At 39.2% G+C, this 18,437-nt stretch overlaps 1 protein-coding gene across 1 annotated transcript in view; it reads right to left on the bottom strand.

The window, feature by feature from the left end:
• Nucleotides 1-18,437, bottom strand: part of pcdh15a (protocadherin-related 15a) — a 157,325-nt gene that overhangs the window by 55,505 nt on the left and 83,383 nt on the right. Inside the window, exons 13-19 of the mRNA XM_026353794.1 lie at nt 17,465-17,599; nt 14,167-14,316; nt 12,715-12,908; nt 12,335-12,467; nt 11,930-12,009; nt 7,825-7,918; nt 3,786-3,914 (exon numbers count right to left, since the gene is read on the bottom strand). Coding sequence (XP_026209579.1) covers nt 3,786-3,914; nt 7,825-7,918; nt 11,930-12,009; nt 12,335-12,467; nt 12,715-12,908; nt 14,167-14,316; nt 17,465-17,599 — 915 coding nt within the window. The remainder of the gene's footprint in view (nt 1-3,785; nt 3,915-7,824; nt 7,919-11,929; nt 12,010-12,334; nt 12,468-12,714; nt 12,909-14,166; nt 14,317-17,464; nt 17,600-18,437) is intronic.

Genomic DNA, 18,437 nt, shown 5'->3' with positions numbered 1-18,437 from the left:
TTGCGAGATGTTGCACAAAAAGAAGATTGAGCATGCATTTGAGGATGCAGTCTTAAAAAAGTGGCCCATGCAGAATATATAGTGATATACTGAGACACTTGGCCTGGAGGCCTGGACTTTTTTTCACGTTGCATTAAATGAAAACCTAACCTGTCCACATTGTCCACTTATACTGTATGCAGAATGATGCGTTGTTGTATTTAGTCACCTTCACTTTTGGCAACTACCTGAAGCTTTATAGTTGGCTGTGTTATTACTTCGTAACTGTAAGTAAATTCAAAGCATCATAAGAAAAATTAACTGATTTAAATGTGAACTAATGAAATAGGCCCAAATAGTAGCTTCATTCAAGCAGTTTGCATCTCATCACTCTCTCTCAGTATGCATGTGACTGTGAGCTATAGGCTACTGGATGATAGGGAAAACATTTGTTCAATAGGACAAACTTGTATCAGGCATGTATTTGCACAAAAAGTTCCGAAAACTTCCACATCAGAAGATGTTATTGAGGCCCACCGAACAGAGAGCTAGTTGTTACAGACCATTTGTCAGCCTATCAGGATGGGTGATGAAATATAGAGAAATACATAAGTGGTCTACGCTGAGTGACGATGCTCTGGCTCTAGAGCTTCTTCTGTTTCCTTTATTTAATTCTTTTTTTCCAACAACACACAGAGTTTGGAAAGCAGTCAATGCCAGTCAATGTGTCTCCCAGTGCACAAAGTGAGCTGCAGCATCTCTTTCCCTGCACAATTGCCAATACAAGACCAAATTCAAGTAGCAAATGATCATGTCATATTTTTTACCTAAAGTATCATTTAGATGCAAAAAGCCTTTAGTTCAATTCAATGTTTAGGCTACGTCCTGATTGTGATTAACCTTTTAGGAATGTAATTCTCTTCAAGGATGAAAATGGGGGTTTAGTGGGTAAAGAGGCAACCATAAGAGTGGCCTATATACATATATACTATATATGTATATATACATATATATACATATATAGTCTTGACTAAATAATTATCATAACAACATTATCTTCTTGTCTTTGAACTTTGGTATTTTCTTGATCTAAACATTGCAACCCTGCCACCTAAAAATCACAACTTAATGAAAATATGTTGACACTCCTACTGAACATTTAAAAATATTCAATCTACATCATCCGGTTTTCTGGACTATGGTGTCATTAAACCTTTTTATGGTTGGCTTTAGGCATTTACAGTACATGGGTAAGGTGAGATAAATACTACAGTTACCTTCATACAGACACATTAAGCAATAAGTTATTTATTAGTAAGGATGGTATTTATTGACCTTAAAGTATTTCCCACCTGAACCTAAACCCACGCTAGGTTTGAAATTGAACTTAGGTCAAGATAAACAGATAAACTAAAACTGTTTTTCAATAAATTTGATTCTTCTCATAAATTCTCAGATGATGCCGCCATTGCTGGCTGTGTATCTAGGGGGTAAGCTGGAGAATGAGAGATTGTGGACACCTTTACCTGGGCATTCACCTCAACAATATACTGGACTGGACACATAACACCACCAGATTCACCTCCATCTGCTGAGGAGATTGAGGTCCTTGTGGTGTGTCCAGGGCACTGCTATGGACTTTTTACGACACTGTGTTGGCTCTGCAGTCCTCTATGCTGTTGTGTGCTGGACTCAGACTGTATAATATATCACTGCAGTAATACACAATAACACAGTGAATATGTAAGGTTATTTTAATATTTATTTATTAAATTTTTCTAGATTTTTCTCCACTGTGTGATTAATAAAAGTCCACCTTATCTTAACATTATATAGCTAAGTAAATCTGGGTGTCATCTGCATAGATATGGCAAACAATCTTTCTGTCCTGCAGAATTTGAATTTGGTAAAAAGGAAAAACAAGTCCACCAAGAACCAAGAAAGGTTTCTAAGCCAACTATCAGCATAAATGTCATTTGTAAGCTTGTCACTTAATCTAATGTTACATGTATCAGGAATGGACAGGCAGAGGAGTACAGAGGACTGATAAAATCCTTCAGTGACTGGAGTCACAAAAACTGCCTACTCCTGAACACCTCTAAAACCAAGGAGATGTCAAAGCTCCCTCCTCATCCAGTCAGCATTTGTGGTGTGGACATTGAAGTGGTGCCAGCCTATAAATATCTAGGTGTGCACCTGGACAATAAGTTGGTCTAGTGCCTTCACACAGATGTGAAGTGTAAAAAGAGATAAAGAAGTCTTTTCTTTCTAAGGTGGCTTAGGTCAGTAGACATCTGCAGGAATATGCTAGAAATGTTTTATCAAACTACAGTAGTGAGTGAGCTGTTTTATGCTGCAGTTTGCTGGGGAGGCAGCAAAAAGAAGGATGCGAGGCAGCAAAAAGAAGGATGCAAGGCGGGTGGACAAACTGGTGGAAAAGGCCAACACCCCAGCAAACAGCAGATAATTAATAACTACTTTTACTATCTTTATCTACAAGACTACCTGAATTTCCTTTCAGGGATTATTAAAGTATGTCTTATCTTACGTTCATTTGCCCAAATTTGCATCCAGAATATGTAGCTCATTTGCAGAGACTGCATAAAGAAGTGCTACATTGGAAAAACGACAACAAAAAATAGTCTCCACCCCTCCTTGATCAGCTACAACAGGCTAAGCTGTAGCCTCTCTGTGTGCATGTGCATGGAGAGTTGGTTTGTGTTGAGCTAAGTACTTTAATGTACTTTTCTTTTCAGTCAGGAAGGCACAGCCTCAGATCAAGTTGGCAAGGGGCCAGCTGAGAAAACCCTCTGAGGCAGGACAGTGAGTGAGTGAAAGAGAAAGAAAGAGCGAGAGGAAAAAGCCTCAGTCTGGTTGTTGGCTGCATTTCTAAGGAAACATTCGGTAGTGAGACTGAAGGTAGCTTTACCCCATGTAAACACCAAACTTCCTTCATATGTCCTTTTGTCTAATTTCACAGTTCACAAACTCGCAGCATTTAATGGTAGTCCATTATTACCTCAGGAAAAATGAAATGGGATGCCCATGTATATGAGATGTTAAATCTCTATATATCCTAAAAGCTGACAAATGTAGCTGCTGTCAGAGTGCCAGTTCACTTTTGGCAAACTCTTTGAATAAGGAATTACAAGGACATGACAAGGAACTGTAATGGCATAGAAACACATGCTCAAATCAAAATATGCACAAACTGTAGATGCTTTTCTAAAGTTATTGCAAAACTATTTAAAGTAGTTACTTATGAGTCTTGTAAAATTAAAATATTTTGCCTACACAGAGATGCTGAGGAATTATCAAATGTTGCTTCTTTGTTAGTTCAAACTAATTTTGTGACTACCTCACACCATAATTTTTATATTTTATCCTCTAACCTTAACATAACAAAGCACTGCCTGATCAAAACTCAGACCAAACTCTTTCTATAATGCATAATGATAGAGGATGTCTCCTCATATAATCCCATGATTAATCCACTGACAAACATCAGGCTAATTAATCTACAATGGTAATTAGAAAACCCTGGCTGCTCTGTGAAGTGGAACCATGCCAGTCAACGTCGGTAACGCTTTGGGTGACAGACCGGTCCAACATCATCAGCCACGTAGAAAAATGTCAGGTCATTTTTTAAATGGGCAACAACAATGAAAAATGAGGTACAGCAATGACAGTGGTCCGTGCAAAACACGTGGTAACACATGTGATCCTGATGGCTGAAAAAAGGAGGGTTATGTGGAAGTCGTTGAAACAACATCTTGTTTATTTTAATAGAACAACATTACACTTACCATGACTCTTCCTACGAACAAGTTGGCCTGTTCTTCCCGCACAGTAAAATTAGCGGACATGGTGAGGTTAAACACAGGGTCGTTATCGTTGACGTCAGTGACGACTATGTTGACAGTAGTAGTGGATGTCTGAAAAAGTAGTGAAGAAAAACAAACCAGTGTTATTTGAATTTCTTTATACTGTATCTTAAAATACAAAAGTATAAAAGCAGCAGGAAGGTACATACGTAATACGTTTGGATAATTTTTAAATTTCAGAACCAATTTTAAAAATAAAACCTTTTTTCTCCTTTGTTCAAGTTTTAGTTTTGAAACATTAGAAGAAAACACAGGTTACCTGCTAAACAGATGATAAATGATTTCAGAATAATACTGTACGTTGGACTCTTAAGACTGTGACAAAAAGCATCAAGTATGTGAAAATAAAAAACATAAATGTGCTAAAGACAAACAGCTGCTTTTTATAGGAGGGAACATGAGCTTTTGTGATGCATAAAAGTACAGCCAGCTCTTTTCTTTTTTTTTTTATTTCTGGTTAATAAAAGACAACAGTCATTCAATATTAATGGCAAATTAAAAAAGACAGATGCAAATGCTAAGCTGTTATTGTGAGCTTAAGAAAGAACTGACATTTCAAGCTAAAAACTGTACATAAAAAAAGAAAATAAAAATAAAAGACGACACTGAATGTAGTTTTGGTTTGCAGTGAAAATGCCATCAACCATCCAGGTAAATTGGACACAATTATATTATAACTGAAGTGTAGACATTGGGAGATATTGCTGTCTGAGCATAGAAGGGTTTTTCTTGGGATATTTGTTAGTGGAAGTGGTAAACTATAATTTATTTCAGGCGAGGCAGCTCACATTTACTACAATATGTTGCAGCAAAGTGTACCATTAGACTTGCTCAATAATTCCTAGTTTGGGGAAAATGTCAAAAATCATCCAATCCCATTACATTAAAAGCAGCATCAGTGGAAAAATAGATCTAGTCTAAATACAAAAAAAAAAAAAGTATTTTAAAATGTCAAGTTGGCAGTCAGTCTACTATAATGCTTTTTAGTTAATATTCAGTGATATCAAAATTTACTGGGCAAAGCTAATTCCCTTCAGTATCAATTGAGTTGTTCATTCATTAGCAGGGCCACTGTACTGTCGTTAACCTTCTGACAATGGCACGATGCACACACCTATAGCACAACTATAAATCAAGATAAAAAAATTGCTGCATATGCATCTATAATCTCTGCACTGGGATGAAGCTGTATGCAAATAATAGTGTAAATGTTCTCCTTTGGGGGAGGAATGATGGGTGGGCGTGGGAGGAGTTGGCCCTTGCAAGGGAAAAAAGGAAAAAAAAAAAATCCCAGAAGACGGCTGTTTGAAGTTGCTCAGGCAGATGAGACATTCAGCAGCACGACACGAAGGAAATGACCTAGTTAATGTCACCTTCATCTCACTGTCCACTGGGAGTGCCTTCACCATTGTTGTTTGCTTTGTTCAAGCTTCTGAGACGTACATAATCAGTCCTTTCATGTACAAATTGACATGGCAATCTATCCTGAAAGCCATCACACTCCCTGCCTCACTACTAAAACAGCAATGCACTGTAAGAAGAAGCAGATCACTGTCAGTGTGGAGAAGGGACGCGCTGATTTGTCGTGTCGGAGACGACCTGAAGTCTAATTATCATCCTCATCTTAGCGTGGGAGTCCTTATCAAAGCCAAAACTCCTACCTTTATGGCTATGAGTGTGATTAATGAGTATGCTGCTATTATTTATTTAACATTAAAAAAAAGACAGTGCTCTGTGATGCTCCGTCTTCTGTCCTCGCTGTCTGAAAGACCCAGACGTGCATCATGTTGCTTTGCCTTTAAAGTGACAGTTCTAACCAGAAGTTGCAGGGACTGAACTGATCAGGCTATTAGGAGTCATGTACGCCCTTCTCTGAGGCTGAAAAGCACAACTTTATCCCGAATCCCTGCGTGAGTATTGGGCTCTGATTATGATTATTACTAGAGAACTGTGGCAAACACAGATTTCAAATTGGTTGCACAGATTAAAACGGTTCACTCATGCATGAGAAAACAGAAATGTATTGTGATAACAAGTTTGTGTGCAGATCTTACGATACTCAAAGGGAAGCAGTACAAGGGCAAAGGATGGCTTGTTTTGCTTCTTATGTCATGCTCCCATGGTTACCAAAGTTCTGTGCTAATTACACATCCAAATCCCTGGTGTCCTCCTCCTTTTCTCTGCTGTTTTCTCCCTTCTGTCCCCTCCCACTGTGCTTATTTTGATTCTTTCCAGCCTTGCCTCACAGTACTCCATTTCACTGAAAATGTACCTCACTTCCAGAATCCTATAAGGCTTTACAACACCTCTCTCTCTCACTGATTCAACTTCCTTCCTGTTGTGACAGCATTTTGATTTCCAGCTGTGACATACAGCCCACACGAGTCACTTAGTAATTTATTTTGGGGACAATTTGTGGATCATCATTCGTTCATTTATCTGCGACTACGCCTGCTTATGTTGGTATCAAACCATCATAAAGTGCAAGAAATGTCCAGTAAACAAGCCCTTGCCTTTGAAAAATTTGGTGGTTTGAGGAAATCTTAACTAAATAACCATAGTGACAGTCAGAGGAACCCGATGTCATGTAAAATGCTTTAAATTAGTCCTCGGTCACAGCTGTATTGTGTTTAAACCTGTATGTCAGATCAGAAAGGTTCCCCATGTCTAAATTGGTTTCCTATACCCGATATTGTGCTTAAGTCTGCTTGAAACTACTCTACTGATGTGAACTACATATAAAATAAGAAAGTTAGTGACTTTTCCTGCTCTGTACTCTTCAGTATAAACCCTGAAGTCCATTATAACTTTCTACACCTCTGTAAGACCAGTTTAACCAGTAACACGCAGTTTCTTCATGGCCAAAAAGTGATTACAGCATATATATTTTTACTAGAAGGTATTTTCTCAGTTTCACTTTTCCACTCTTATTAGATATATTTACTGAATTATTAAACATCTGATGGATTTTACCACGTTCCATAGCTCTCTAAGACTAGTTTAGCCAGTAAAATGCTGTTTTACCGTGAGGACACCAGCAGCATTTTTGCTTCACACACAGCTCCACTTGACCAACACTCGTGGTCTGTCAACAGATGAGAGAAGCTGTATAGCAGATTGTTTATGCATATGCAGGTGAGAGGGGGGAAATCAACATCATTCTTTTGACAGCTCATGTTCGTTACCTATATGCACAGCGTCTTAAAAAGGAAACCAAATTTCACCTCCGCCTGGAACAGAGACAGCTGCGAAAAGCCAACTGAGGTGAAGTCTCATTAAATTAACATGGTTTATATGATTATCAGCTCGAGGTGTGTTGCGGAGCAGCCAGCATTCACTTCCAGTTATAGTGCCTGCTGTTTCTCTAGGCAAAGACGGCTCTGTGAAGAGTCTACTGCTCAAGTACTTGTAGATACAGTGTATGAATGGGAGCTTTTACACTGGCTTTATTCTACTATATCAGACCTATCAGACATGGTTTTAACAGGTTCTGTGACTCTGGATGAGAAAAATGAAAATACTGAAATACTAATGTCCTGATGTCATAATGACATCATCAGGCAAATGTATAAAATAACCAGTAATGTGCATTATAGCTAGGACACGGTCGTGTACTAAACACAAGCAGCGACATCTGAACTTATTTCTCCTTTCAGTAAATGCTGCCCATCCCCATATTGCATATGGTAATATGTAATATGTTCAATATAAGAAGTACAGCTTCTAACTCCTAGTGCTATCAGAGATATTATGAATGTGTGTCCAAACAGCAAAGAAAAACACTCAGAGTTCAAACACACCATTATATTTTCAAGGATAATTAAGCATTAGGGTTCAGTGAGTCAAATTCCTGGGCTAATAAGCTTGTATGAAAAGGCTTTGCCTAATGTGTTTAAATGTTTCAGGATCATCCACCCTGTGAGATCAAATTAATAAAGAAATAAAGAATGTGGGGCCTCACCCCTCCAGGGTGCCCATCAGAGGCAGTGACAATCAGACGATACTGATCAGCGGTCTCTCTGTCCAGTGGCTTACCCAGAAGTAGCAGACCAATCCTGTAGTGAGAGGGTGACAGAGAGAAAACACTATATTACAAAAGAAAAGCATGAGAAACAGCTATAATCTTGTGCCAAATCATTGTCAGTGCAAAATGAAGAAATAACATTCAAAGAGATTTGTTCAATGTTTTAAATACTTTGAGCAGGTGGGATTTTAAACACTCCCAATCTTTCTTTCTCTCTTTGTAGTCCACCTCTTGCCTCTAAACAAAGCAGATGGACAAGACACCAAAAGATGCATGTTCTCTTTCCAGTGATGGCGGCGAACACAGCGGCCGTCCTGCTCATTCACAAGGTATAATTTGGCACTCTGGCATTCCAAACACAAAGTGCTGGTGCATTCCCAATCATAACGCTGAATTATCTTTGTTTGCACACACAGGCACACCAGACATGCGAGTCAAAGTGCAGCCACACACAAACACCCACACACACAGCATGCACAAGACAATTTCACTACCTAACTCAGTAGGACTCCGCCAAAACTGCAAAGTGAAGGAAAGACGAATGCATCTGTACGCACTGCTAGATTAATGCCCGTCGCAATTCCCTGCTGTCCCCTTGCTCCCTCACATTTCTAATTTAAAGCTCCTGTGGCCAAACAGTCCAAGCAGAACCTGACCGCTACTTTCTTCCAGGCTTTGCTGCCCATAACTGCCAAACTACAGAGCTCCATCTTAAAACCTGGCAGGCAAATTAGTGCAACTTCGATTACCATTGTCTATTTCTCCAAACACTTTGCCCCCAGTGAACACATGGCTTCGGATCCAATACACCTGATGATTGGCGGTTCAAGAGGGCAAACACTTTCCAAAACACCATAAAAATGCAGCGCACCATCCCTCGCTGGCTGCTGTGCTCATGTTTATTTATACATAAGCACAAGCGTGCAAAATAACCCTCTCTGTGCTCAGCGAAGTTGAAGGTGGAGGAAGCATTGATGTGTATGTTTTAATGAAGATGTACAGAGATAATTGTCATAATTATGGTTATAATGATGATGATCTTAATGTTGATGATGACAAAGATTAGAATGATTAATGTCACTTAGCTAGCCTGGGGAGTTTATTTCTTCGTGTAACTGGAGTGCTGAACTACACTTGAGCGACTGGGTCTGAGCGGTTCACTGATCATGTGTGATAACGTCCTGCCTCCTCTCCCCAGCCACTACAAATGAAAAGATGTTGTCAGACAGACAGGATACTGTTAACAGCATCGTCTAGAGTGGCAGCAGTGGTGAGGGTTAGAGGCTATCCATCCCAGCTGATATCCCATTCTGCTCAGATCATGTCTGTACGGTAAATTGGATGTGATGGACATCAGTACTAGGTGGTAGGAATGTTTTACCTGAGGTCACGTTTAGGTAGATAAGACCTGGACTTGAGTTAATAAGTGTATCCAGACATGCAAATATTCACTGAATATTGATTCCACAAGCTGAAATTAAAGATAAATTTGTAGCATAGATGCTCTTTGTTCTATATTTTTTGGAGTTAACGCACCTGTGTTTATTTAAAACCTACGTTGGGTCAACAGAGTGTTTGGTTTCAGGGTATAGTAAAAGGTAATGCTTCTCCTGAACTGCTTTTCAATTTAAGTTTCAATTTCACTTTGAACCAAGACAATCGACTGCAAACTGAAACGCAGGGACACAAGCAGACACTGAAAGAAAAGAAAAAAAAAAGCTCAAGTATCAAAGTTGGCGTGGCCTCAAGGTTAGATTTTGTGACTTTGAGATGTTACAATAAACAAGCTTTGGCTTCAAAGGTGATGCAGTTATCAACCAGAAGGGCAGAAGAGCAGCAAAAGTGGTGGAATGAAAATGTAGGATTGCCAATAGTGCAGCACTGAACTTCTAGACTAAAAAGTGAATATGGAAAAATGTAGCGTACTTGATGTATGTATTCGATTTGAAGATGTATAGATCCTTGAAAGCGGCTGGAAATTGTACAGTCAATATTAAGGTGTATTTGCACCGGAAACACTATCTAAACACTAACCAGCCAGCATCAACACCATATACTGTCATATCAGCCACTAATATTTACTTAGAGGATTATCAGGTGCAACCAGAACGTTGCTAGGATTTGATTATAGCCCTGTATAGCACCTGGTACCTGACTACTGAGAGTCAGTGGTGCATCCTGCTCACTACCACAATAATGAGTGAATCTGAAGCATTTCCACCTCCCTCTGGGGAACCTGCCCCATTTATAGGAAGTTATAGACTGGAGAGCTCATTACTCATTATACAGTAGCTGGATTGAACAAGCCCCATATGTAGCCCCAATCTGAACATGCAGCGATGCAAAATCTCTTTACCGAATCACACCGGAGTTCTGAAGGATTGAAAAATGAGAGAGTGAAGCAGGGCTCTGTATATTGCATACTCATCAAGCACACCAGCTAATTATTCTTTGATTCATCGTGTGCTATATCAGCACCTGCTTGAAGTCATTATATTGCTAGGTTTGTGAGAGCTTTTGATGTGATCGCACAAAGAAGAAACTACTGGAGAAACTACTCTATTTCAGCATTTATTTGTGGTCTCAAGTTTATGCGAATCCACTGGCAACAGCAGCAAAAGCAGTCTCCTGTTGTTTGAATCTTTTTACCATGTTTTTGCTTAACTTATAGTACCAAATGAGCATATTAAGAGTAAACAAAAGGCTGAGATATAGTACTCCAGCACAGCTTGTCCTTGCAAAGCTGAGAGACTGAGGATGCAGACAAAAGAGGCTTTAATCAATTAGTGAGAAACGTGTCTGGCAGGGTCGTGCATTTTCAGTCTCCCCACGTCACTTCTCTCTGTATTTGCTCCCGTATTAAAGGGATGGTAAAAAGCACTGACCACTTTAATATTTTATTTCCTTGCCTAAGATTGGTGGTTGAGTGAGGTAGTGTTTTTTAAATGCTGATGTTGATTATTAGCGGCAAGGTAGGATATATGTGTGCCTTTTACTCTCCAGAAGTATTTTCTGCCTTATGCCATGGCTTCTCTAAGACAGCAGAAAGGTTTAGAAGAAGACAGAGATAGAAAATAACTGACTGCACCTGAAACGTGTTTTAAAAATGTTCTGAATCTATATTTCTTTTTCCAATATTACTGCTTGCATTTTATCTATAAGACAGATTTGTGATTTTGGGCTACACAAATAAAACTTACTTGGCTACATCATGATGGCCCAAAGCAGTTCATCTAGGTATATGGATGTGCTTTCCAACTAGTGCCAACAGCAGAATTATTAAGGAAGGTCTTATACTGTATATCTTCATATAAAAACATAAAACTTGAGTCAGCAATAGGACTGCCTATCATCACAACTGCACATCCATTTCATGTTTCCTGCCATCTGCCATCACTCACTGTAGCAGATGTCATTAGAGCAAACCTAATGATGATAGTCACATGTTGCCATGTTTGTCAAAGTCAAATTAAATAATGGGCATCAACATATTGTTGCCGTCTGTTCATGCGTGGAACACCTAATCTAAGCCTTTCAAAGACACTTGTACAATAAAGCTTCTGATAAACCAGCCACTCAACACAAGAGCTTTTTCTTGTTGCACCAAAACCTTAAAAAAAAAACCCTCAAACAGAGATCAGTATCAGTAACCAGGTGTAATACTTTGCCAGGGCTTGTTAGGTTAACCAGACTGTTATATAGCAAAGCAACTATTCACTTTTCATACCCACTCATACTATTTGGCAAGCATTGGCTTAAATGTGGGACACCCTACATATGTCCTGCAAGCAGCTGACCTGGAGAAAAACACTGACAGACACAACCTGTGTGTAAACATTAGACAATTTACAACTCCCATCTTCATTTCAAACTATGTTGTCAAAGGAACTCACAAGTAAAAGGATGTAAATCAATAATTTACCATCCTTCCCATCATCCATGCTCCCATATACAGTATGTACACAACAAGATTTCCATCAAGTAGGCTGTGGCAGAAATGCCTTATGGTGCCCTTCTGAATTGGAAAGTATTCTGGACTTACGTTTCAGAGAGGTTGAAGACCTTCTGGGAATCCCCACTCACAATTCGGTATGTGATCGGGTCGTTTTCTCTGTCTGTAGCCTGGGGAAAGAAGACGAAGAAGAAGAAGAAGGAAAAAAAAGCGAGAGCTTGAAGGTCACATTGTAGCACTGAAGATTATAAGATATGATAGTTCAACAACAAGTATGCTGGACAAGAGTGAAAGTGAGTAGATGCTTTGCTGAAGAGTGAGATATAAAGAGAAAAGGCTAAAACAAGGGTTTGTTGTGTTGCATAAAAGTACAGCATTATTTATTGATGTACTAAACATTTCATCGGGTTGAGAACTGTGGCGTCATACCGAATCCCTCATTCACTTCCACATTTTCATTTTTGCGCGTTTTGAGTGTGTGGGTGTAAGACTCACCTGCAGATTTTGCAGAATCGCTCCTATTCTCATGGCCTCGCTGACTTCCACGTTATAGATGAGGAGAGGGAAACGTGGGGGGCTCTGGTTGTTGGGCGGCAAAACTTCAATGTACACTGTAGTGCTGGAACTCCTGGCAGAAAGAAATGAGCACATCATAAATAATTTTGTGGTTTTCTGCAATTACAAAAACATTAACATACTTTTTTTCTAGGTTTTTATGGTTGTTCTCAATAAAGACTTGACTCTTGACTTAGATGAAGATCAGATCATGTTTTATGAAAACCATGAAACTGAACTTCACATATGCAACATAACGTGACAGTGAAAGGTTTATTAGGTTTATTGTGATATGCAAAGTGAAAAAAGTGCTACTGTACCTTCTCTGAGTCTCTGGTGCATTGTCAGAGGCCCTGACCGTCAGCGCATACCGTTCTCCCACAGTTAAAGTGACACCAGGCGCCACTGTGATGCGTCCAGTGCGATTATTAATGATGAAATTTCCAGATGCCCCCCCCACTATCTCATAGGTCACAAGACCATTTAGTCCTTCATCAGCATCTGCTGCTGTTAACTGGGAAACGGAGATAAGAGACAGGTTCATATACATGACATATGATAATAATAAGTTTAGATTTGATCTGTACTAATGCAGCCATGTGCACAATGAACCAGTCAAAAAGTACTTCTTAGCAGTGACTGACTTCAGTGAACTTACCTTGAACACTGTTCAGGTGCCCTACATTTATCTAAAGGGTAATGACTTTAGTTTGATCTATACAAATATATATAAATAAACAATTTCTTGTCTGCTCCTTAAAAAAAATAAAATGAATTAACCAACTACCATTTCCTTCAAGCCACTTATTTAGGGCATCATGCTGCTCGTAATTATTAGGACTCATAGTATATTTGGCTTGATATCCTTTAGGCCTTGAAACTTTAATCCAAGCTACCCAGACCTCCTTTTTCATGCTCCTGAAGCTGGAGTAAAAGCTAAAGCAGCAGCATCCTCAGGGGGCCTACGGCTCACGTAAACGGCTTATAAAAATCGGTTAAGCGGTCATACCAGACACTCTCTGACCTCTGGCCTCATTTCAGGGAGGGTGAAACGGCTGGTTTTTAAGAAAGATTAAACTTGACCTTTTCAGTGTCTGACATTTTCTTGGAGAGGCTGTGCTGAGAGGACAGAACAACTGAAAGACGAAAAGATCATGCACTGAATGCCAAATGAGAGACTAAATAAAATAATGGAACTATCCACGTAAACAGATACAGCAGAATGGGATTATGGTTTACATTTTAAAGACAGAACATAAAGGATATGTGCACTGGTCCTGCATTTGTGTGCAGGTGCTTTTATGGCATAAGCATCTTTATACTATATGTGTGCGTGGCAGAAACAAAATGAAGGGCATGATGACCTTTTATATCCAGTGCAATTATTAAATCAATACAACATAGCATCCAAAAACATTTAAATATACAAATCTGTTTATGTTAAAGTGATGAATGGCAACATCACTGACGCCTACCACTTCCATCGTGATACCCTGATCAGCTGGATAAAAGGTTTTCTGAACCTGTTCACTGAAGACAGATAAAATCATTCTCACTGACTTGTCTGTCATTGCTATAGATGAGACGAAGGGAGCGGTTCCAGGGGTTTGCCTATCAACACAATTCACTGGATTGTTGTGGTTATTTGCTTTGAGTATGGGGGGGGGGGGGGGGAAATGTGAGGGAGATACAATAGGTAGAAAGAGGGAGGCATGAAGCTAAAGAATAAAGGGAAAGTAGAAAAGCAAGAGAGAGATTGTTAGATTGATTACCTGTAGTACCGTCTGCCCTGGCTGCATGTCTGTAAAGACTTCAACTTTGTAGGAGACCTCAGCAAATGTGGGTGTATTGTCATTGGCATCGATGACCAGGATGTTGACAGTTACTGGGCTGCTCTGTTGGACGCCGTCTGATGCCACCATCTGTAAACACACCGAAAAGAAATGTGCACTGTAGCTTTGGAAACTGAAGAACAAGTTGACTTTGTTTTATTCAGGCGTACGTGGTCTGGTTTTTTTTTTCCCCTTTAATAAGACACTGTGTCAGACATGAACATGTTTCAACCATCTGCACAAAGTTTCATTTTTCATTGCCTTAACACTATAAGAGGAGAAGTGAGAGCTTGTACAAAGCCTGCCTAAAGGACTGCTTGCAAACTGAGGAAACTGCATGTTTAGATGTCCCTGGCAGCTCTGATTTCTAGTACTTGGCAAAGAAGAAAGAAAATGGACTAAGCAGAACAACAAATGAAGTGCAAGGAGAGAGGAGATCCGAACATAAACTGTGGCGGCAGCAAGAAATGCATGTTTCTGCGAGGGGAAATTGCTTCCCCCCCAAAAAAAAGTCTAACTCAGCACTGAAATAGAAATGACACGTCTTGCTGCTTATACTGTACATCAGGTGGGTGCCTTTAGTAGTAGCTAAACATTCACGGTGAAGGTGTTGCACAGAAACACAAGATAACATTTACAACAGCAGCTATTTTCTCTCATATCAAACACGGTTTCTGTTCCTCAGCCAGGAGAGAGATGCCAGATTTTTTTTTTTTCCCTGGGAGCCAAGGGGAAAAGCAGATTTGGATTTACTGAGTCATCACAACTGTATGTATAGACACTCCATCCTTATATGCATTTGCAAGTGTCGACACACACACATGCATAAAACAGATGTAATCAATGTCATGCCTGCCTGTTGCCTCTTGGTACCCTTTCTCACACACGCACACACAGTCACACACACAGAGCAACAACAATAACAAAACATAATAATCGTTGATGCCTGATATTTATCTAAATTGGATCTGTGCTCTCTCTCTCCCTCTCTCTCCATCCAGTCCATGATATGCGGAGTAATTATACAATGAATTAGATTCTAGAGTTTACGCAAAGACAAGATTTCTCTCAATGATGATCTGTGAAATAACATCATCTTCATAGAAGCATAAGCACAACCTTCAAAGCCTCAGTGCAGTTATCTAGTAAACAATATGTTAACAAGCTTTTAGCAACAATTCATAGTATTCAAGTGTAACATCTGATAATATACTGCCATTATCCCTTCATGAGTGTGTTAGTGTTGCAGATTCATTTGAAAAAAAAAAATATTACTTATGTACTGAACTGCTTGTATTTCATTGGCTGTATGTAAAATCTGGACACAGAGGCCGTTATTTTAATATCAGTGCAGCCTTTGTACACAAAATGCCTTGGATTGTGTAATCATGATTGCCACAGACATTTATTGATTGACTTCACTTTATATTTTATGCTTCTTAGAACATGTCGACACAGGCTGCATAGCAGAAACAGCACATCGCGGTCTAACGCCATATGGATTCAAGAACAGTACTGTGACCGGTGATGATGATGTCTAAGGGATTTGGCACCACTTAGACATCGATACCCAGTCACTGTGGTTAATAATGTAAAACAGATGCATTCTCTTGCATGATAAACTGGTCCATGCCTATTAGCTAAATATAAAGATTACATGCAAGTGGAGTATTTACTATGTAAAGAGGTTTGGGACGTTAAAAATACATCTGACTCTGAAGTATTTAATGCCCAGTATTCTGGGAAACATTCAGCAACAACCACTAAAATTTTCACTAGGCAATAACCATCATCTTTTATTCTGGATGGAAACTGACGTGGAGGATGTTTCCCAATGCTGTTGATGGTTGAGGAGAGAGATTTCTCCTTTACATCTTATTTTGGACCATGAAAATCTAAAAATGAACAGCATTTAATGGTCACAATAGCAAAGCAGAGGCACACTGTCAGTTTTCACTGTAATGTGGAGCCAGAATGGATCCTGACTTTTAAAGCTTTCTTAGTACTTATATAGGAGGCATAAAAACAGCATTTGAGCTCTCAAACCCCATAGTGGAAAAAAAACTACACTAGATAAACAAAGCTGTGCACACATAGCAAAAAACACATCCCCCTTTCGTAAACTGCTGATGCCCAAAGCATCTCCACCAACCCGGCCACACATCAGAACCTACAGTGAACCGAATCAGCTCTGTTCAGAAACTCCTGTGCTCTACAGGGAACCACTCCCACAGAGCTCACTGTAAGCTCACTGTTGATTTGCTCCTGTAATTGCCAAGATGCTGCCATGTCTGTGAACAGCACCAAAACAAATTACTTATGTGAGCCAGACTATTTATGTCAACGTAACACAAGTAAAACAGAAACTTAAATACTGCAAACACCCAAAATACAGTGAAAAGATTAGTAAAACATCACTACTAATCAGACATGGAGGCAGCTACTGAGGTTTTATTGGAATAGTTGGGGGTTCACTCTCTTTTCCATATTGAGATGAGAAGCTTGATACCGGCATCTGTTAAATGTGAAGCTGTAGCCAGCACTCTTTGGTTTTTGGACAGAGTAAACAAAGATGATACGATCGATTTATGAGATTTAGAGGTGCTGGTATGTACACTACATGTAGGTGGATTATGTTACCTTTGAACTTAACCAGCTACTCCTCTTTATCTTTATTCAAAGGTCAGCTAAACCCTTAGTGACAGTATTAAACTTGATTTTGACCTTTTCATTTCATTCATTTCCTGGAATGAAAACAAAATGGTAAAATATCAATAGTCAGGATCTATTTTTGATTGTCCATTTCAGAGTGGGTATGACTAAACATTTAAGTAGCAAAACCTCTTTTTATTAAATCTATGATATAAATGTTTGCCAAAACTGATCAAGGCATGTTTTTTATGCTGCATACTAAATCGCTGTCAAACTATTTGTTTCTTAATGTGCCTGTGATTTACTTTGTTTTCTAAATGTTGTTTCTGTGTCGACAAAGTGGTTAAGAATAATGTGTAATTTGTTTTAAAACAACAACAACAAAAAAAGAAAATTATGCCGGATGAGCTTTCTGTTTGCCTTTAGATGGAAATTTGTAAATCCAAGTGAAAAAAAGACTTATTTATGTTTGACCACTGATGAAGGTCATAATGCTCTAAACTGTCAGGTCAGCTTTGTATCTGCGATGCACAAAACGGGAAATGTTTACTGTCTTGCAAATAGCTATACAGAGTATGAGGCCTACCGTGAAAGTGTAGGACATCTGCTGCTCCCGGTCAACAGGTTTGAGGAGTTTCAGGTAGCGGATTATTCCCGTTGGGGTCAGGCTGAATATGGCAGTGTAGTCATTCAAGGTAATCGTCACCATGGGGTCTTTCGTCTTCCAACAGAAAGACATACAGAAAGAAGCATGTTACCATGGCAATCGCAGTGTTTCATCTTTTTTATTTTTTTTTATTTCCAAGCCGCAGCTGTGGGGCTGAGAAAACCCATCAAACAGTACATTTTGATCTGCCAAAGAGTTGAAAAAGTAATCTGCTGGCAGGACTCTCCCCTGTCTTTAGAAATCAGTGGAAAAACAGCGGAAGATGAAATCAGAAACCAAAGAAAGGAAATAACTTTTGCTAAAACACTGAAGACTCATTACTGGCCTCGAACCTTCCCGCAGAAGTATATTTAGCACATTAAGCAGTCACTAAAAACCACAGATTTTACAGTGTGTGGGAAGCCCAAATGCTAAATAAGCTTGAAAAGACTATTTAAAAAGAGCCATTTACCATAGATGTGTCATCACTGCTGTGGTTAGATTGCGTTAGCAAATACACCTGGAGTCCATTGAAGCCCATTACTGTGAGTTGGCTTCGATTTATGTCCATCACAAAGTCCTCTTAAGAGAGTCTGGTAAACATCAGGATTGGGTGGCTTATTGATTTTGTTATCTGTGTTTCGACTCTATTTTGATTAGTTAATCTTCTTCAAAGACAGAGTAAAAGGGGATATGTTGAAAGAGGAACTTTAGGTTGGGAAGAATGGGATCCCCATTGGGATGTAACTTAAGTGTTCTCCGCTGTGGTGGGTAAAACAAACACATACCCAGAGAATCAGACCGTTTGTTAACCGTGTCAGAGAAATGTGTCAAAACGTCCCCTTTGTTCATTTACAGACACAACAATGAATTCATAAAATGAACTCTTTTGAAGAGCAATGCTGGTATTCAA

Source organism: Anabas testudineus, chromosome 15, assembly GCF_900324465.2.
Source record: "Anabas testudineus chromosome 15, fAnaTes1.2, whole genome shotgun sequence".
Lineage (NCBI taxonomy): Eukaryota > Metazoa > Chordata > Actinopteri > Anabantiformes > Anabantidae > Anabas > Anabas testudineus.
This window is presented reverse-complemented; position numbering and strand designations above follow the sequence as displayed.